This window comes from Manacus vitellinus, unplaced genomic scaffold, assembly GCF_001715985.3.
Source record: "Manacus vitellinus isolate BGI_N305 unplaced genomic scaffold, ASM171598v3 scaffold_23_pilon, whole genome shotgun sequence".
NCBI lineage: Eukaryota > Metazoa > Chordata > Aves > Passeriformes > Pipridae > Manacus > Manacus vitellinus.
In genome coordinates this window covers 5,039,212-5,061,517 of record NW_021939718.1, presented here as the reverse complement: position 1 = coordinate 5,061,517, position 22,306 = coordinate 5,039,212, and the positions used below count along the sequence as shown (strand labels likewise).

Sequence of the window (22,306 nt, the reverse complement as noted above, 5' to 3'; positions counted from 1 at the left end):
TTCATGAACACAAAATAATACTGTCTGTCTAAACATCGGATTAGTGAAACATTAAAATTTAGACTGAAAAAGCCTGACTTCCTATGGGGTAAATTAACGTTAAAAATTACAAGCTAGTAATGGGTATCAACACTTCCTCTATTATCTTTTACTAATCTCCATAACAAATGCATGTATGCATTTCAAATTACGGCATGAATATTTAATCTCTCAAATTTTTAAAATTAAATATTATCTTAAGATTCAAAAGATTTAAAGCATAAAAGTAACACACAATTAATGACAACTTGAGAAAAAGGGTTTACTATATCTATGATATAGTATTCAACCTTTTATCATGCATATAGCAACCATGTGCAAAAAAATAAAGCTATTTTAACTCATTTTCAAAGCAGGTGTAAAACTAAGTCACAGCCTTCACATCTACTTCAACTTACCTGTTCTTATATCATCTCTAGGTAAATCAGACTTATTGCATGCAAGCCTAAGGAATGTCTGAGCAAGGGTGAACTTAATTTACAGCAAATACACCTTCTAAACACAACCATGCTCACTGCACAAAACTCTGTAACCGATTCCTCAATTTTCAGTAAATAACAACATTCTTTACCTTGTAAAACTTCACAGCACTGTTACATAGTACAAAAATCCTGACCACTGCACTATTGAATCTCTGACTAGCTTTCTTGGAAGAGCTGCCAAAGTTTGATTTGATTTTGATCTCTCAGAATTGAAATGCAGCCTCTCATTAGGCCTTTAGATAGAAAAAAAATAAAATTTCTAGGTTTTCTCATAAGCAGTATGCCAGGGCAATGCTGTTAAAATTTTGAATGGAAAGAAAAAAACATTAAACTCTTTTTAAATCCAAAAATTTAAGGCAACATGACAAAATTATGTATTTATGTTTAGTATAAAGTGACAAATGTTCTCAGTTTTAAATCTTGAGGCCCAGTTTATTACACCAGGTAAAATCTGTGCCAAACTTCTTAACTGGAGATCTATTAAAAAAATTCTTTAAATGTCTCATTCATAAGGGATTGGACTCTTCCACAACAAGATCAGATATCTTACATAAATAGCAATATTCTTTCTGATTTCTACCTTAAATCTTAATAATATTTTATTTTAATTTGGTACCCTTTTATGTGAAATTGTAATGGATTATGGAAAATCAACAGCTAAAGCAATGGAGAAATTCATATTTCTGGAAAAAAAAATTCATTGTGTCAATTAGCCAGAATTATGATACTTATCATTCAAATTCTGGGAAGATATAGAAAGGAAGCAGAAAGTGAGGAAAGATTTACAAAATTATTTGCAAAGCATTTTCTGCTGTGGGGAAGGACTGTTCTGTGCCTATAATGATGTGCTCCTCTCCTATGACTACTGCAAATGTTCACTTTGCAGTGGACAAAGTGAAGCTGCAGGCTCAAGAGCTGTCAATCAGTAATCAATGAAATATACACTTGTAGACAAGGAAGAGATCATAGTCTTAAATATCCTTATACCAATTGGGATAGTGGGGCCACTACAGCTCAGATAAAATCATGGAATTCACCTGCAAGTAGCAACATTGAACTAAAAAAGCAGACACAGAGCCACCCTTTATTTTCACAGGTTTCACAGCCAGATGATACAAACAAGAGGGGGAAAGTTTAGGCCTCAAAGAGGGAGAGGGAACATGTTCAGGAAGGTCTACACCTGAACTTGATACGTTGAAGCAAAGCCTCACATGAAAATCCTCACAGTGAAGTGTGAAACATCACTTCATGTGAAGACTTAATTCAATATAAGGTTTTCTCCAAACTTTTCAAAGGTATAAGACCCACAAAGTATAAGTTATTCCACTTTGAAATTCGAAATAAGAATCAGTCACAGCTGAAGGACTGTAGGTGAGACTGAACTACTAACAGACAAAGCATGAGAAAGTAAACAAATTCTTTAAGTTTTAAAATGAGGATTAGGACTTACAACAAAGAACAGATAAAGGGAATATAACCTGACGTTAATATAGATGAGTAGTTTTACCTCAGCCACCATGGAGACTCTAAAGGAGAACGGACAAGTAGTTTGTAACTATCTAATTATGGCAGAATGAAAAAAGAGATTTCATTGTGGTAACAGCACTTGTGAGTGACAATGCAATGCAGCATAAAGTTAACAGATTCACATTTTAAAAGGTGTTGAAAAACTGAAAAGAATTTATAGAACAGTTGCCAGAAGAAGGATACAAAACCAGTTCCTTTAGTTTAGGAAACAGATCATTAAATTATGGTAGTTACATGCCTTTCCTGCCTTTGCAAGGAAAAAAATATTGAGAACAGAAGAGGCTTTTTTTATTTGAGTTTTTTTATTTTTTCATTTGGAGTTTTTTTTGTATACCTACCAGAGATCCTGTATACCTCACAGGATCCAAGCATTACAAGATGATGTTAGAAGAATTAAACAAGGTCTTGTAAATAAGCTTAGAAGTGCTTTAACAATACAAGTTGAGTTTATAACTATAACCTTTATTAAAAACACACTTAGAACAAAGTCCAGTGATCTTAAATTTAATTCTTCTAATACAGAAAAGGCTGAAGTATATGAACTGTTCTCTCTTAAACTTTGGGAACACGTTGAAATGTGCCCCCTCCGGAGACAGAATACTGCACTATGCATATTCATATGTTGTGAAAAAACAACCCCTGCATTTCATATTACTCAGACACAAGCCTTTAGTTCTTGCAGAATTAACAAAAGATAGTTATCACATAGCAGTTTACCATATCACATAAAACCTTCCATAAATTACTTCCAAAGAATAAATTGTCTATATTAAAATGCTACATCATATTTTTGCTCACAAAAGCAGTGGTTTGACCTTACCTTTGACTGGATTGTCCTCAGATTGACTATATGCATGTCACAAGGCATGGACAACATGAGTGGAGAAAACGTATTTATCATCTCTGGGACACCTGACTCTGCATTTGTTGTCATTGGAATTACAGGATGATTTAAGAAAAGAGAGGTCATATGGCTAAGAAGTGATGGAAAACTGACTGATGCCTTCTCTTCACTCTGCAAAATACAAAAGAATGAATCCAGTTAAAATATCTGAATTTTTAAACTCACTTACTTTATAAATTATTCCATTCATTGCCTAGAAAATTTTAATTTTTAGACTGCCCATTTAATTACGTTTGGAAACTTTTGATTGTCAATTAGTTTTCTTCTATTACTAGGTATACTTTCCTGTACACCATTAGTACATCTTCCAAAATTATGATTAGATGACATCTCATTTTACACCATTCTTTACCTTTCTGTGTTAAGACTCTGATGTACAAACAAGGTAGTTTAGAGAAAGAAACTAGCAACTACTTTAGCAAGTTGCTCCTATTTATTCAGTATCTATTTGAATATGGAGAAAAAAAAGCTAGTTTTTTGTAGGCTTCCTTTTCTATATTAATTTTCCGACTTGTATTTCTTACTTTCTTTAACTTGTATCCTAAATCCTTCATTCTATTCTAAATCTTTCTTCTTCAAACTATTCGCTGGAAGAAATAACAACTGGCATCTTTGTCTTGGTCCACACTGAAAAAGATTTCTTTTCAAATTTTTATGTCAATGTCATGCCAGCAGCAAGTGAAGGGACTCTCTCCCAACATTTCACAAATTTTGTACTTTCCCAAGTTTTGTATTTGCAGTGCTTTTACACAGCTGCAGAAGCTGCTTTACAAATCTGAAATTGCTTAATCCTACATATTCACAACAACTAACTAAACTCCATAGAAGCCAAGGAAAGAAAACAAAGCAACTTAAAAAAGGCAATTTCTGTTTTGGAATGTCAGTGAAGAAAAGAGTAGAAATGGATGAAAACTTCTTTTGCTTTTATTTTTCTTTTTTCCTTGTGTACTTAGTCAGATAAAATCCCTGCTTGTTTAGAGTTAAACAGGTGACATTTAATGAAAACTTTGCAGAAAGGTTACTGAAAACATAGTATCTTAAGCATTGTTATATTAAACATACATTTTATGACAGGCTAAAAAAATAGAAATAAAAAACAAATGGGTGATACTTTAAGCAAAGGGGAGGATTATTTTCCATCTTATAACAGGCAACCATAATGGTAATTTCTGTTTTGGGGTGTGTACGCATGTATGCATATTTATTTATACCTCTGGAGCAGCACTAAGTACAGCTGACAGTGAAAACATACCAGAGCTGAATCAATGCAAGATGGTAATTTCTGTTTTAGTCTTGGTGCTTTTCTTAGTAATGTCTAAGACTGTGCCTCTTTGGTAGCTACTAAGCACTGAGGCTAGTACTTTTAAATACCTATTATGACACACAAATTACTTTACAGAACTGATAACAGTTGATCGTTGCAGAGGATTGCTTCTCTATGTGTCTCACTACATTTATTTACATTGAATTCCATCTGCTATTTTACATCATCTTTAATCAGTCATGAGTTTTCTATTCCTCAGTTAGCCTTGATTTTTTTTTTTCATTATCTTAAAAAGTTCAGCATCACTGGTCAACTTCATTGTCATGATTTTCTTATTTTCCAATTACAGTATGAGCAAGCTTGCTCTACATACAACTAAATCTGAAAGCCTGCAGTTCAAATGACTGCATGCATGCTCTACCCACAGGGAAAATCTTCTTTCAAAGCAGAATTCACTTTTTGGCCCCAAGAGGAACACTGTTCACTCTGTTGCCATAGATGTGCTAAAGTCAGTCAAAATATTTTATTGTCATTTCTCTTTATTATTATTATTCCATCTTTTTTCCCCCTGTAAAATGAGTTGATTGCTTATATCTGAGAACTTGAAAACAGGTCTCCTAAAATATCTCACAAATCACACATGAATCAGAAAAATACTTTACCCATTCTATTTAAAACAAAATATGCAGGAAAAGTCCTTGCAAATGGTTCCTAGTTCTAGGCATGTTACCTGAGAATACGCAGAAGAGACAACTGCCATCCAGGAACAACAGTTATTCAAGATAAGCTTTTCATTTTAAACAATGGGTATCCATACTCATTTGAGATCAGTAAATTTGCCTAAACAGAATTCACGTTCAGCCATTTCCTCCTCTGCTTTCAACCTCTGCCTAACATACACTGCTAACATGTTCAAGGAAGAAATGCCTGTCCCATACCCTACACAGTTGCCTTCAAATCCAGATTTCTCAGATTTAAGGGATTCCAAGGAGATGGAAAGAGAAAGAAGGGTGAGCCTTCACAGAAATAATATTTCATTTTGTCTTGTCTTTCTTTAAAATGTTTTATTTATGTGCAAATCCTCACAGTAAGACATCCCAGATATTTGGAGAAGGGCCACAATTTGTTATGTGAAGAGTGATTGAAAAATCATTCTATTGAGCGCAACTTTATGCCTGAAAGAAGGTGCTTGCTGAAAACAAATTGAACTCATTTAGATGTCCTCATAATTTCAGTAGCAGATGTTCCTCAGAAAACGCCACCAAGGTAATTTCAGATGAAGAGAAGTGACATCTTTCTGAAAGCTTCTGCTATACGTACAGAAAACCACTGTGTATGGAAACACAAGCATGCCATCCATGAGTCAAAACTTTGCCCAAATCCCAGAGACCCAAGTGTAAATAAAAATGGGAGGCAAGTTTGCATATTGTCTGACACAAAAGTAAAAGACTGCCCATGGTAAAAGTATCAGATGAATCCTCAGCCTTGTCAAGGAAAGGATAGCACAGGGAAGGTCAATCTTCTAGGCCTGAATCCTTAGCCTTCTCTAAGACTAACAGAAGCAATGAGAATAAAAAAGATGGATTTAATATAAAGATATAGTAGGCTGTATTGCAGTTGAGAATCCAGGAAAGCTGGAAGGAATGTCACAGGAAACTTTGAAAAAGAATGTGGTTGAGAGAGAATATGGGCAGTGGGACAAAATTGTCAGATAACCCATAGCAGAACCAGAAAACTCGCTCCTCAGTTCCTAGATTCTTGAAATAACTGAGGATTGCTGAGAAACACAGCCTTGAAAGACTCTAGCAAATGCTAGAACCAGAGATTATTCAATTTGGCTGATTTTTGTTCCCAATACGTCTCCCCATAATAAAACATAATGGGCATTATCCCTCATGCATTATCCCCTTTGAAACTAAGACTTAGGTGGAGATTTTATCTTGAGTCCTGTATTGCTACATGTGGAACAGCAGTCCATCTTGGATGATTGCACTAACAGAAGTGCAGTCATTCACTGAATCTATGTAATAGCAATGGGAATGGAGAGTACAGAAGGTGTCAAAAGCTGCCAGAAGACCAAGGGAAAACTGTTTTTGCAAACACTGTGAAGACAATGCTATCACAGAAGATTGAGAAGGGACACTTCGAATCACACTCCCCCCTAGGTACATCACAGTCATGAAAGGATTGGAGTACATCTTTCCCCTCTCAATCTACTGATCCAAAATTTAAATAGGACTCTTGGGAAAGAGACATGAGAAGGGTTTGCGCATGCAAACAATATATTTCGAAGAATAATTACTCTATACACACCTTCACCATGTGGATGGCTTTCAGCAGTATCCTGCTGATGCTAAGTAGAAGATATAGTCCCACAGTCTCCATCTAATTAAAGTACTACTCTCTCAAAAGTGACATTATTTCCTCAACTTAAATGACAGCATTGTCGCAGGACAGAAATTGTGTGAACAGTTTCTGTTGCATTTCTGTGATTTCTCCCCTGGCATGGCTGGGTGCAGATAGTAAAAAATGCTGCGCCACTAATATGGCTGCAGGCCTTGTGCCAAGATGCCAAGGAGGAGTTTTGGGAGGTGAATAAAGTTTTCTCATCTCCTATGACCACCTGTTGTGGTCCAATTAGCAGGGAACAGCAGAGCATGTTTTCCTTACGTAACCAATGTTGTGTGAACAAGAAGCTGAGCGTCACGAGCACTATATAATCTGTCTTTCTCCTAATAAATCCGACATTTGCCTGATCATATTGATCCTGGAGCAATCTGTCCGTACCCTTCCATCAACACAGCATTTATCACTCAAAGCGTGAACGGAGCTCCTCTGGCACCCTTACAAACATTAAGTACTGGTAACAATCTGACGAATGCCAGATCATGATGCGTCAGCTTAATGAGCTCTAATCGAAGTAAATACTGCCTTTTTAACCACCCTACAGTACATTCATATACACTTATCCAATTGGAAATAGTCCATGTTGAAATACAATCACTTGAGTGACTCTGCAATACATGTAAACAAATAATTTAGGATTTTTCCTTGTCATCAAAAGTAAGGTGAATAATTTTAAACTTTTTGTTTTGAGGAAAAATAAACCATACTGCAGTATAAAACTATCTTACAATTTGCAACAAGTTCTAAGAATAGCCTCATCTATAAAAAGTGCCTTTATATCAGAAATGAGTTATTTTACTGATAATCACAGAAATAATAGAAAGGATTGGGTTGGAAAGGATGTTCAAGTTCTGACCCCTCTGCCTTTGGCAGGGATGCCACCTACTAGATCAGGTTACTCAGGGCCCTGTCCAAACTTGCCTTGAACATTTCCAGGTTTGGGGTATCCCTGCCCTGGACAAAGCATTTCAGTGCCTCCTTATCCTCTGAGTAAAGAGTTTCTTCCTAAATCTCCCTTCTTTTAATTTAAAACCATTCCCCCTTTTCCTATCATCATCTGCCTCCGTAAAAAAAGTCACTCTCCCTCCAAGAAAAGACTCAGAGTGTTTTCTGGAAAGAGTCTAAATTGAGGAACTAATGCCTTTAATTAGGGGACAAAACCACTAATCGTTCTTGAAAAATCACTTATTAATTGAATATAAGAAATAAATGGAAAATAATGTAGAGAAGAAAGTAAAGATGACGCAGTTGATAACTGGACATGAATTGAGCTAATAGAAAACCAGTGAACTTTTCAACACAGACAAGTAGTCTAAAATTTCCCATATAAAAGGAGAGAAACTGAGGCAGACAGTATATCAAATACATATCTTGAATATTTGCTCCTCCTCTAGACTTTTCTCTGCTATAAGAAAAGTCACAAAACAAATTTAATTATAACAGTAAATCCCCACTGGCACCTGAACTACCTGATCAAACATGCTGAAATGCAGATGCTGACTTTGGGTGTAAGTTCATTCAAATAAAATCTGGAAATAGAGAGAATTCTGGGCCTGCAAGATCAAGGGATGCAGACTAAAACAGTTTGATATCTAACCACTTAGATTATTCCTGGAAAGAAAAAGTCTCTCATTCTCTCTCATTCTGTGTGAGGAAACAATTTATACTAACTTTCCCTCTCACCAACACGCAGCACTCTTCATAGAAGAATGTTCCTGGACTGGAAAATCTAATCTGTGGAGTGAAAGACTTTTCAGAGCATCTTTAGTCCCAAAACATATGGAGACAATATTTTTAAATATCTCTTAATCATAAACTAGCAACTGAAAACAACCAAGAAGGTGAGTCAAAGAATCCCAAAGACAAGTATGGAAAGAAAAATTTGTTTCTTTCTATACAATTCAAAGATTGTATGAATCAGGATGTTTGATGAAATGCTGCTTCTGCATGAGAAACTGATCCTGTAAGACTGTGCTAGGCTGCTTATAGGTGAGAAACAAACAACTAACAACATTACTGATGATGTGAACTTCAATTTTACAGCATGACAAAAGTAAGTGACAAGTAAGGGCAGATACCTGAGCTTTGAAATTGCATACACTTTACCCCAAATGCAAACATCTTGAATCCTTAGTTACAGTGCTCACCACTTGAGGAAGAAGGAGTCTTTAAACAGGAACAGAGTGAGAAAATTGCACAACATTCTATACACACATTGCCCTAAAACTCCCAATTTAGAAGAGAAATTCAGATTTTATTTTGGACTGACACTAGTCAAGTTAATGCAATTGACATGAAGCAGCGGTAAATGGTTTCAAGGTAGCTACAGGTTTTACATGCAAGACTGCCTGGCTGTTATCTCACCAAGTGAAAATCAGATGCAGTTGCTTTAAATTCATTCAAAGTTGCACACTGTAATACAAAAAGAATAATCAAAGTCTGACAAGTTCTCAAAGTGCTCCTGATATGGATGAATCATTCCCTTTCTTCTGAGGTCAATATCTGGAGCTAGATTTTTGTGTAAAAACTCCTTGTGAGTTTGAGAAGGAAAGGAGAAAGATGTTGGACAAAGGGCCTTAGGCCCATGACACAACAAACAGCAATTAGCCACTGATGAAAATTGGATTAATTCTTCTGAGCTGAGTAATTCCTTTTCAGTCCCAGAGTGTGATGTTCATGTATGCATCTGTCAAAGAAAGCACTGACCATCACTTCAGGTAGCTTTGAAAATGGCTAGTGGTTCCAGAGGGAATTTTGTATGGAAATCAAATAAGGTGATAACAAGATCTTCTCTGAGCAGTGGGATTCAGAACATTTAAAATGTCAAAGCTCTGCAAGATTCTTCAACAGAGCAATCTTAAGGTAATCTCTAAAAAAAAAAAAAAAAGCATGTCCTCTGCAAAAAATTAGACTTTTAGGAAAGGCTGGATAAGTTGCAACTAGACATAACAGCCACAAATGTGAGTACTGAACAGGCAGCTATCCTGAAATCTTAAAAAGACTATAAACAAGAGTACTGATGCCTGATTATCTTCTGCTACACCAGAGTATCAGGTTTTCCTGAAATACTGGGGGCAAAAACCCAGATGAATATAAGGTTAGAATTGTTAATCTGTACATTTTTGTCAACAGTGACATATCCATCAGTTACGGTACATTTTTGCACATCAAAGCATTTTTAATTTTTTTTTTGGCCATATGTTTCATGTCCTTTATTGAGAATGATGATCTGGAATGCTGAGGGTCTTTTGATAGCTATTGAAGTGACCAGCAAAGGAGGACTCATCTAAGCAGAGTAAATCTGATATTATCTCTTTACTTGAAGGAATGTAAAATTTTCTATCAATTCACTTGGAGGGTGTTACACTGGAAATGCATGTCTGCCACACTAGGTGAAAGGAGTTTTTAAAGAAAAAGTGGAAATTCCGAGGTACCATAAAATATCCACAAGACTGCATGTTCATTTCGTGACTAAAATCACAACAGATTTTCTGTACTGCCTGTGCATTCTCAGCTGGCACTAAGACTGCAGATGAGGAAACCTGGGCCTCCTACAGATAACCAAATCCAGGGAAATTTGGATCCACAGGAGGAACTCTTCCCAGTCTGCCAGAGCCAAATATGGTAGTCTCCAACACCAGGGGACTCCTCTCGTTCCAGGCTGATAGATGGGACCCTGCTGTGGTTCTGTGCCTCCAACATCAATCAGGAGAAAGGCAGAGCATTATTCCCATTAAGGCATATATGTAAAAACATGGCCAGACATACACATCAGCACAGAGCAACACCTTTGCCAGAACCCACATAAGCAGAGCACTTGGGTAACACAAGCAGAACAGACAATCCAAATCTGATTGTGCCTTCCAGCTGATCAGGTCTGGAGTTCACTGGTTAAAGACCCTCACTTTCTTGATTTGTAAGTTAACTCAACAACCACTGATCCCTCAAAAACCAGGACTTTAAGCCTATTTGAGATGCAGCTCTGGACCTTAGGCCTCCAGATTCATCAGCTCAGACTTCACACTCTTCCAGGTGCCAGCCCCTTACCCGTCAGCTTGCATTTTGCTAGCTGTTTACATGCACACATGGAAATTATAGGTCTGACCAGCAACTGGAAGCCAGTCTAATGGCCTCTCTCCCTCCAACAACTGTCACACAGACCTCTTAGTCTAGCTGTTTCCTAGTCTACCTGATGTTGGCTAATGGTTCACACAGATTCAGAAAAGGTTGGGTACTTGCAAAGAAAGTAGATTTAATAATACAGAATGAGCTGTGGTGATCAAGCACTGGTCCTAATCAGACCCTTTTTTTCCTTTTTTAACCCCTTATTTTTCACACTCATTACTCCTCAATCCTTCTCTTTCCTCTCCTGTGTCACTGCCACTGAACATTCCATAACAAACCTCTTGTTTGAAAAAAAAAAAAAAGTCCCAAAATTCTCTTAGACTAGGGTTATTTCTGCTGATCCATCTTGTTCGGTTTCACACCAGGAACAGTCTCATTTTCTCCCTTTCATGGTCTCAGGAGCAGTTAGTGCTCCACTGCTCCACCTATCACTGTTCCTTTGGTGACTGTCAGTTCCTTGCTTTTAATACAGTTAGTCTTTTATCAGATGCCATAACAGAAATCGTGTTCTATAAAGAGATCATTTGAAGAACAGGTGCTTGCTGGTCTATGGAAAAGTGCAGATGGTGAAGAAAGTATCTAGTCACTATGACCATAAGCACATCACCATAATTCCTGAGTTCAGTTAATATGCAGCCATCAATATAGTTAGATGAAAGCAAAAATACAGCATAACATGCTTTCTTTGATAATAAAAGTAATAAAAGTAATAATAATAATAGTAATTTGTACTTCAGTTAGAGACTCTCCAGTTTTATTTGTTCTCCTCTAATTCTTTTTACAGTGCTTATATTGTTAATAATGGCACAGGAGAAGGGACTTAATGCCTAAATAAATAACCCATGCTAGCTCTGTGAAAGGGGCATGGTGCTAGATCAGAAATTTTCCGGAGTTTTGATGAGGAAGTAGTCAACACGCTTGCAACAAACATGGGTAGAGCCCTCCCCAAATCTTCGTTCGTGAAGCCTAGCCATGAGTTAAGCAAACTGATGATAAAGATAAAAACTACACAATAATATCTACTAACTTTTGCCCTGCAGAGGGCATTGAAAGTCTGTTCCTCATGTAAAGTTCTTGCTGCTGATGGAAACTGCTTGTTCCTTGTGCAATGAGTTTGTTCCTGGGGAGTTATTTCATTAGAGAATTTAAGAAGAAGAAGAAGAGGGAGTTGCAGACTTTCTCTCTCCTTTAGGGAGGATCAGAATCCTACCACCAGAGTTTGCAGCAGGCATGAGTAGGCCCTCCTCGAAGTGGTGACATAGAAAAGTTTTTCAGACCTCAAACTGCACCAGCTTAGATAAACTCACAAAAGACTACAAAGAAGTCTACCCTCTGGCTTTGGTGAATTATATGAGCTAAAAGTAGAGGGGAAAAGCTTGAACACTATGCATACTACTGAGGTTAAATTCTTTCTAACCAGAACTAGCAGACAGATACACACAAATGAAGACAGATAAAACCAAACCAAGGAAAGTGATTCACTGTTGAGACGTACATAATTTATGAAAAAAAATCAAAAAAGAGACATAGCTGAAAGCCCAGAAATAAGGAGAAGGCAGTCCTATGTACTACCTACTTGAGCCGTGAGCCAGCTACAAATGGTTGATGCCTTTTTACAGGATGAGAATGTTTAGCCCCTACACCTTTGCACAGTAACACATGAATGGAGCTTGCAGACAAAACAGCCTTTATTTAAAATCTTTCTGCAACACATCTTTGTCACTGTTTCATTAAAAAAAAAAGATTGTTGAAGGGAATTATGCTATAAAGTGCCCTGACATAAAAAAAGGACAGTGTTTGCCTGAAAGCAGATAGTATTTGTAGATAAATAAGAGATGGAAACATTATTCTTGACTAGCAGACACAAAGTTCCTGCATAAGAAATACAGTACAACCTATATAGTAGTAGCAGTAATAATAATTTAGTGTTTTAAGCAAAGCTGTAAAGAAGTAGCGTATACCTGAATATGTCTCCAAATGAAGCAAGAAACTAGTGTTCCCTCTTTACTAAATATATGTGGTAAGGCTCTAAAGAAGATGCATTGGGTTCTGTGTGACACCAAGAGGGAATGCCTTTTTTTTAAAATTTCATTCTATATTTTATTTCATTCACCATAAACCCCTAAAACCTTAACATTCAGGATTTTCTATACATTTGATGAGTTCACTGTGGTAATTACAACTAAAAATGATATTGGAATATCTGAGCTTGTCACACATGGGCTTGAAAAAGCTTTTAAATTGTAATAATTAGGCCAATGTCAAGTTTCTGCTTTTTTGAAACATTAAGTAATTATGTTTGTTAAGGTGCAGTTACATATAGCATAGCAATGCACAGTATGTAGTATATAGCTACCATGTGAGGCATGCGCATGCATTATAAATATGCCCACCAAGGAAGTGGCAAATGCAACAGAATAATCAGGCAGAAGTTGCTGTATCACCAACCACACATTCTCAGAGAAAGTGGATACTGACAAATATTTAATAAGAAAAAGAGAGTAGTTGTATTTAGTGGAAGAAAGGGAGTTTGACTATCTTCCCACATATTTGTGATTTTATTTACTGCCTGTATCACTGTTTCGTTAAACAACCTCCCCCAAACCACAGCAAATATTTGACCCACTGAATTTTGGCTATGAATCCAGTTAAATCAGTTGAGCAACTGAAGGCAAGGTATGAAATACGAACCTGAAGAAGAAACTATATGCCTGGTGTGGCATCTTTTCTCCAGCTATGTCGCTGATGAAATAAATGTATATTTATACTCCCTATAAATCCTATTTCTTTCATATTCTTATATTAATACAACATGCTGGGGTTCAGAAAGTAAAAAGGTATTTATGTTTATTTTTCCAAAACTTACAATAAATATAGAACAGTCTATATTTTCAAAAATAAGCATTTACTATTTTGACAGGCAAGTATTGATAACAGTACTCAGTTTCATTCTCAGCTAAATATTAATCCCTCCAATTTAAAATTGGAATGCACTCAGTTCTTACTTAACAATCTGAAGAAAAAGAAGGTTTAATATTAGAAGAGAATTCGAAGAGATATTCAGAGCCAAAAAATGCTTGTAAGGACAAAATGAACATATAAGCAGAATTGGTTACAACTACTAGGATTAAAAGACCTATATAGAAATTGTATCAAAACACAGCAAAAATATCTGAGCCCTGAGGGACACAATTATCAATAAATTATGTGAGTATAATGTAAAGTGAAATGAGATTTGTCCAGCTCTTACTACATACACAGCTTACTTAATGAACAATACTGTCATTCTGAACAAACCTTTAGTAGTATCCAGCTTAGGGAAAAAAGTAACAACATCCAAACAAACAGAGAATGAAATCCAAACACCTCCCCCCAAACCCTCCCACACAAAAATGAACCCAAAAAGACAATTGTCTTCAACCTGAAGACAATATCAGACAATATCAGAATGAGTATTTATGACTGATTCGATGGGCTAGAATTCAAGAGCCAAAACTCAGGTAGCATTAGGATTAAGAGCCTATTAGAATACAGACAGAGTATGCTAGCAATTATTATGAATTATTAAGAATTCTCCTCTATCTACCTGCCAGACAGGTGCGTCTTACACTTGAGGACATTCACGTGGTTTGAGTCTGCCATTAAAATTTACTGTTCAGGGCGGGGAAGTATTTCAGAGATATAAATGAAAAGAAACTTTTGGTTGATACTGTCATAAACAAAAACAATCACAGTAATTTCACCAGTGACGCACATTTATTTTAATTTATTTTAAAGAGCTGCATATCTTACACTTCATATACTCTCCTTTTATGGGGAAGTATCTCAAAGAGTAGAAAACGTCCTGTTCTTCAGAACTGTTTTTGAGAAAAGATAAAATAAAATATTTTGGAATATACATTAGGAAAAGCTTGTACTGGCAAAGGTGTCAAGTGATGAAAAGTTTCCCCTCCAATGGCTTTCATGATTCCTCCAGTCAATAGTAAAATAGGGTTTGACAACAAAATCAGGGTCAGTATATGAGTCACACTGTAGCCGAATGCATATATAAACTGCATATAATTTCATCATCGCTTTTTCTGACATGGCTATTTTTAAGTTATTATAACAACTACCTTCTGAGTAACAATGCACTAAAAAACCATGTTTGTACATTTAACAATAAAAAAAGGAGGCTACTACCCTTCCTTTAACATATCTGAAACAGTAACATGAATCAGAAAATGTTACGGATGTTCAGATAAATTTCAAAAAACAAAATTCTAGAACACTCGATATAGGAAATGGGAATTTCAGATATAACACCAGAAAGAAAGTGTTTCCTTGAAACATCTTTCTTGGTTCCTGGGGGTTGTGCACACTGTACCAGCTGGGACAATAGCACCTCTTTGGCTGTGACTCCTCCCTCATAGCTCTGATTCCACTTCTCTTCAAGTCTCCGCAAGAGTGTACAAGAACCAACTGTCCTTAAAGTCAACAGTTCTTTAAAACCACACACAGCATAAAGAGTTATGGGGAAGGGTAGATGCAGAAGCACAGGTATCCAAAACATCCCAGAAATTTTTTATTGTAGCAGGTAATTACAAGCCCTTTCTCCTTTCAAAGATTCTCAGTAATTTGCACAAAACTGTAGGAAAGAAAGGATTTTAACAAAAAAAGGGGAATATGTTGTTACTCTACTGAGATGATGCCTGCCTGGTACCCCAAATAAACAGGCAAATATATGCAAAGATAAATGTAAATGTTTCACTAACTCAAAAATACCAGAGTTGTTTAGGTTGCCTTTATTCTAAATTGAGGTAACCTAAAAATATTTTCTGATACAGTGTTTTGGTTTGAAGTAGCAGTGCTTTTCTGAAATTAAACTTACGGTCAACCCCACTTCACCAGGCACTGTTGCAGTTTGCAGAGGAGTGTATAAGGAACAGCTCTCTATTAGAAGGAAGTAACCAAGAAGCTTCCTTGGAGGTATGGCACCAAACATGCTCTAACCCATCACATCTCCTTTATGGCCTGAATGGATGACTAATCTTTTATGTCTGTTCTGACACAAAAATAGACCTGCTTTGAGCAGGGACTGAACTGGAAGACTTCCAGAGGTACCTTTTAGTGAGTTATTTTATGGTTCTACGGAAAACACTAAAACTGTGGTGTCAATGCACGCCCCATGGCACTAACTAATTTGATCTACTTCTGTTTTTTCAAATTATTTGATAATGTAAACATAGATTTCCATGTCCAGTAATTCTTACTTACCAGCTTCACATTCTAATTTAATACAACACAAATTACGCCAGGTACTAAAGAATTTTTTGGTGGCAGTACAGTTTTCTCTGTAGGTTTCTTCTTGTAAGGACAGATTAACCTGTGCACTGCTCATTGTTGTCAAAGTTAGACTGCTGCTGAACTCAAGTTAGCATGGATAGTTGTACACCCCACTGGTAAATGCAGTTAATATGCAGCCTATGTTATACATGATGAGGAACTAGAAAATCAAAATGACGTGTACAACTGTCAATCATTAAGTGGTGAAAATTAGCTTTAAGCTTGATATTATCATCCTCTCACAGTGGTTAATGACATCCATTATAAACCAGAATTAATTCCAATTTATCTGCATATTCATTAGCAGCTCAGTATACAACCTCTCATCTTTAGCTATGCAACGATTTTAAAATACACTCAGTGCTGTCATCACAATTCCACTGCCTCAGCATGAAGATGTACTTCTTGTTTCGTCCTTATCAAAAATTATAGGAAAAAAACCAAAGTGAGAAAATACAAAGAACTGAAAAAAACCTGAAGTTATTCAAAAGACTAAGACACAAAAAGACAAAGTGAGATGATCTGTGCAAGTATAAAAAACCCCTTAAAACAAAATGGTCTCAATTTTCCTAGAATCGTAATGAACTGATAAGGTTCCTATATGTCTGGCATCTAAATATTTCCACTTAATTATTATTTTCTAAGAATATTAAATTCATAAGAGGTTTTCTCTTTCTACCCATTCAACTGAATTAATTTGTCAACCTTTGTTCAGACTCAGTTAACACTGTTAAGAAGCAGAACTCATGCTCGTTAGCAATTTTTTAAAGGCATGATAAATAAAAAGGAATTAAAAAAAAAAGCGAAATTTCCACAACCAAAATTCATACATTGAAGTGTGAGTGAGAAAGTAGATGCTGCAGGATTTGCGTGAGGAATAGAGAAAGATGAAGTCTTTACGAAGAGCATATGCAAGCCAGAGGACAAAACTTGGACTTGGAAGATATGTTTCCTTAGTTCTACAGCTCAGGGAATAATTTCTTTACTGAGTTCACTGCTGCTGCAACAGAAATAAATATTTATATGTTAATTAGCAAAAAACAAAAAAATCCAGACAGTGAATCCTACCACATCTGTCCCGTGTCTTCTTTCCAACAGAAGTCGGAAGACATTAGCTGTAATCTTGTTATCTTGAACACCTTGTCCAAGGCCACGGTTATCATCCTGCATAAGTCGGCGATCCATGATCACTTCCAGCTGACCTAAAAGAGCAATACAAGGATTATACTAGTAACAAGAATATGTAAAGGTTCTATTAAACATATGAAAACTTCTCTGAAACACCACTTATTAAAAAAATCATAATATTTCTTAAGTATGGAAGAGGAAGAACTGATCAGTATTGTCAGGACTGATTATCAGAACAGTTAATACCATTAGACCTCCCAAATATATTTTTTCCTTTCTTTGCTTTTGTTTCACAGTTGAAGGCAGAAGGTAAAATAGATATTCAACAGGAGTATATAAACACACACAATGCCTTCTTGTAAGGTTAATTTCACTTGTGGGAATAGGAAAGAACTTTGCACTAGATAAGCACTGAGTATGAAGTTCAGTATATATATGAACTGCAGCACTGCCATACAGAATAGCTCTTTAAGCATGATGTTAAATCATGAATAGTCTTATGGACAATGAAGTTCACCTCTTTTCAAGTATGTGTCTCCAAAGGGAAACCAGCTCAGGGCATGTAATTAGACTGTTAAGGTTCTTGTACACTGAATCTTCAAACAAGCGTACTTGTTTCCTAAATAAAACTGGACGACTGAAATACTTGTATCATGAATAAGAAATGCACAATTTAAGCTTCTAGAAAAGGTTCTGCTTAGTAAGGCAGGTTTTTTTATACTTCAATGTTCTACAAACATTTATCTGATTTTCTTAAATACTTGTTCTTCCCTTCCCTCAAGTAAAATCAGATTTTGTTTATCCAGGACAGAGGTCAGCTGGCAATGAGTAAGAAAAAACCTGCTATTTTGAATTAAGGTACTGTTCATATCAATCTGAGATGGTGGGTTATACACACTATGTCAGACCTACTGAGGGTGCTTGCCTAAATTGTAATGTTTTTGAATTTTCTTCCATGATCCCTTTGAGTTCCTGAAGGGCCTTCAGAAGAAATGTCATAAAGTGTATGATATTCAGCAACTACTGAACCTTCAGCTGCATTCTTTTTCTTTTTTAAAGAATCCAATAAGACCTTAGGGCAATGGTAGTAAACTCAGTAATTTAGTGAAATATGATTTAATGATAACAAGTTAGATGAACACTTTTTTTTTTTTTGGTAGAGAGAGAATAAATATTTGATGTTGATATATCTTATCCTCGAGTGACTATTATAATAGAGTTTGTCAAAGAGTGACATGGTTAAGAAATAAATGCCATAACCAGGTATGGGACACATCTGCTTCTCTTTTATTTAACTGGAGTAGGCAAAAAGCCTCTAATGTCCTCTGACAGATTTGAAACAAGTGCTCACAGAAAGTCAGTTTCTTCCTGATGCTTAACTGCAAAATGTCAAGCAGTGGTAGCCTTCCTTAATTTTATGACAGAAAGCGGGAGTGTCTGCGAATTTAGATGGTGCGTTATTCTGTGATGCAGGGACGAAGACTGTTAAAGAGCAAATACAGACACTATTACATGGTAACAGAGCCTCTGCACACTAATTTAGTCCCCAATACCTATGTAATGAGTGCATACCAACATTTGGTAGTGTCAAGTTTATTCGCAAGATCAGGCCAATAGGAATTTGGTTTCCAGCAAGGGAAGACAGGAAAAATGTGGTTTGGGCCTTCTATCCTGTGGTCTTGGTACAAAAGGCTGGTATTTTCGACGGTAATTTTATTAAAGCATTAGTCAGCGTTAAGTCCTTGCCCTAAAATACATTAGGTTTGCTAATACTGCCACCAATACAGCATAGTATTCACCTTTTGTCAGAACAGAGTATCTATAATATTTTTCTTAAAAGGAAGTGGGAAGTAGGTTTTTTGCACAGTTTCTGACAGACTTTTTTCTCATGAGTATTCATTGCATTGTTTTTCAAAACCATATAAATTTAAACTGGCAATATCTATTACAGCAAGGAATTACTTATCTTAAGTTATGAATTATATACCTTATTTTACCCACTACTTCTAGTTTTATTTGAATACCTCCCGATTCTGACAGCAGTATAGACTCAATACCTGGTCTCTGCTTCCAACTCTCCCAGCCATTCATCATACCCTTCTCTGCTCTGAGGGACAAGACTGTGTCGCTTTTGGAATTCCTAATATGAATTGATTTTTGTCAACATATTCATCAGCTCTTTCAAATACTCCATTAAATTTGTGAGGTATGCTTGTTGACTCTTACCCAGAGTCATATTTATCCTTTATTTCACTAACACTAATCTTTAAAAAAAAGCTGCTCTTGTTTTTCCTAGAAAGGGAGTTAGGTTATACTGTATATAACTTAAGACTAGTGCTGTCTATTCCAAAGCAAAAAAAACTGAACAAAAAACATGATCAGCATCATTCGTAAGTCCTCTGTACTGTACCAGGGCAGTACAAAAAGGAACAAACCCTTTAGTTTTGCTGTTTCATCCTTGAGTTCCATCAGAGTTCTTGGGTGAAAAATACCTGGTTTTGAGAATTTATTGCTCCTTTTGTCTTTTTCACAATCTTTTTCCTCTGCCCCTAGTTTGAGATAGGTCTTTCATTGAAGTTGACAGGAACTCATTTAGGAACAAGTTCTTCCTCCTCTTTCACAGACATATTCTAAAACGTGTCAGAGTTGGAGAAACTTATTTCCTTTCTTCCAATGCTTGCAGGTAGGTTTGGTAATCTCTGAATTAACTATTTCAGAAAAACATGAAGGATAAGCCTTTATCATATCTATCATTTTATATTTACCATTTTTCAAGCTTGCAACACCTAGAGACTGAGCTGAATGGAGTGTCAAACGAACACCAACATCTTGAATATAAGCCATTGTAGTCATAGGATAGATATTTGCTTGAAGAGGCAACTTGCTCATCATCAGTCTAGGCTGGATCTGCAATATGGACACAAACTTCAATAAAGTACATTCTTTTTGTGCATATAAACGTCAAAGACATTTTTAAACATTTATTCCATGTGCCTTGGAAGAACAATCACCATGAAAGCACTTATTCCACTGTATTATGTAGCTTTTTGGAGATTTGTGGCTAAAATTACCACTTTGGAAATGATAACTTTGGTGTACTTTTAGATCAAAGAATATTTTAAAAAATGTGAAAGATCCATCAAGGGAATCTACGAAAAAGATTATCACAGTTATAGAATGAGAGAAAACTTTCTCTCCTCTAGAGAGCAAGCAGTGAATAGATTCAAGCAGAAAAGGAATTGTTGATTTATAATATGAACTTATTAAAGTGCTACTCAAATTCTTAAATGATACATGACAACTGAGTAGTAGTATTAAAATTACACTTAAATACTCACTGTCTCCAGCAAAATGCAGTACTACACCATAACTGGAAAAACAGTAGTCTCTTATTCAGCAGGCAAGGCTTTCAATGTATTTGGAAAACTATTCTTAGCAAGGAAGGAAGGTAAGGCAAAACAATATTTTTTTTCCTTTCTTTTGTGTGTGCTGCAGGGTTGAAGTTAAGACAATAGCCACACTATATTTCATCAGATTCATTATCAATAAAACCTAACACATCTGAAAATACTTCGCTTATTTACAATTCAGCTGCAAGGAGCTGTTCTCTGAGTTGCTGGTCCTTATACACAATCTGTTATTGTGCTATCCAAAGGGCTCTAATTAAATAGAACACGTAGAGGAAAAGAAGGCATGGAGATATACAAACAACTACATGGTGGCTTGTCATAACTTGCCTTTCTATAATTCTTAAGTTAAAAAGGATATAAAGGAATATTCAACAAACTCCTTAAAAGCAGTTACTTCTTCATCTGGTCTACATCAAATTTTATACAGATAAATATTAAAAAGCACTTCTCTTAAATGATTAGTGCAGTTTAACATGAGAGTTTGATTAATCTAATTCAAGATCTTTACATTCAGAAGGATTTAAACAGTCAAAACCTGACAACCTAGGCTTTTATAATTAATAGATGACAATTACCTGATATCCATTAAGATCAGTATAGAATCTATTTCGACTGTTAATGTCAGATGAAATTCTCATTGCAAGCTCACGATTATATTCTCCTCTAATGTCCACAATATTGGAAACTTCAAGAGACTGTCCTTCCAAACCTACATGAAAAAAGATGCATTTAAAATCTCTCAATTTTTAAAAGTGATTGCCACGTACGAAAGAATGACTGTGTTTCCAGAAGACAATGACCTAGTTTTGCACTGTTAGTTTTTGTTTTTCTGTTATACCTAACCAGATATTGGAGGCCAGTTCAGTGCTGTCTTTAAAAGCAGCTAATATCCTGGAGCAAGACCTGGTCATTCACAGACAAGAATGAAGTTACCTACTTCTTGATAGAACTGTTTGCCTGAGCATGAAACTGTGAGCAACTGTTTTAACCATGAGAGGGAGAATCTTTCTTTAGGACAGTGAATTAAGAAACTGTGCTGATATGACCACAACCAGGACACAAAACTTTGTTGACAGGGGAAAGATTCCTATTCATTAAAAGAAGGATTAGGTATCTGAAAATGCCAAAAAATTGTTCAGTGGGATTATTTTTTTCTACAGTGCCTAGTACTGAAAATTAAATACCTTTAATAATAGCCTGACCTTTTCAAACAGTTCAAGACACAGTTTGGAGCAGAACTGTACCATCATTCAGCGTGATCACTTCCATCCTTTCTGTAATCTAATGGGACTAACAATTGTGAAAAGAATTCCACCAAGCAGAACAGAGATATGTATTTTTTATCTCATCTGCTTTAAAATCTGAATGCCACCTGCAGCAGTACCAGCAACTGTTAAATTGTTAACATTTACCAATGGTTATTATAATATAGTGCTAAATGAAAAACATTCAGTTCAGGTAATTACTTCTATTTTCCCAAGCCTAGTCTGGAAGAAGTAGATTTATAGGCTCCACTTTTATGTTCTTAGTCATAGATTTTCCAACTATTTAAAGCAGGACTACAAAAGTATGAGGACATCGCACAAGGATAAAGTAGTTTAGCTTAGAATTTTTAAATTACCAGATTCAAAATTACTTTGTCTTTTACTACTACATAATTTGAATTAATACAAAACTACAGTTATGAAGATAATAA

General features: G+C 35.8%; 1 protein-coding gene across 1 annotated transcript in view; it reads right to left on the bottom strand.

Moving 5' to 3' along the window:
- Positions 1-22,306, bottom strand: part of MAN2A1 (mannosidase alpha class 2A member 1) — a 111,608-nt gene that overhangs the window by 5,360 nt on the left and 83,942 nt on the right. The window contains exons 17-20 of the mRNA XM_029959928.1: positions 21,186-21,319; positions 19,966-20,107; positions 17,141-17,274; positions 2,869-3,063 (exon numbers count right to left, since the gene is read on the bottom strand). Coding sequence (XP_029815788.1) covers positions 2,869-3,063; positions 17,141-17,274; positions 19,966-20,107; positions 21,186-21,319 — 605 coding nt within the window. The remainder of the gene's footprint in view (positions 1-2,868; positions 3,064-17,140; positions 17,275-19,965; positions 20,108-21,185; positions 21,320-22,306) is intronic.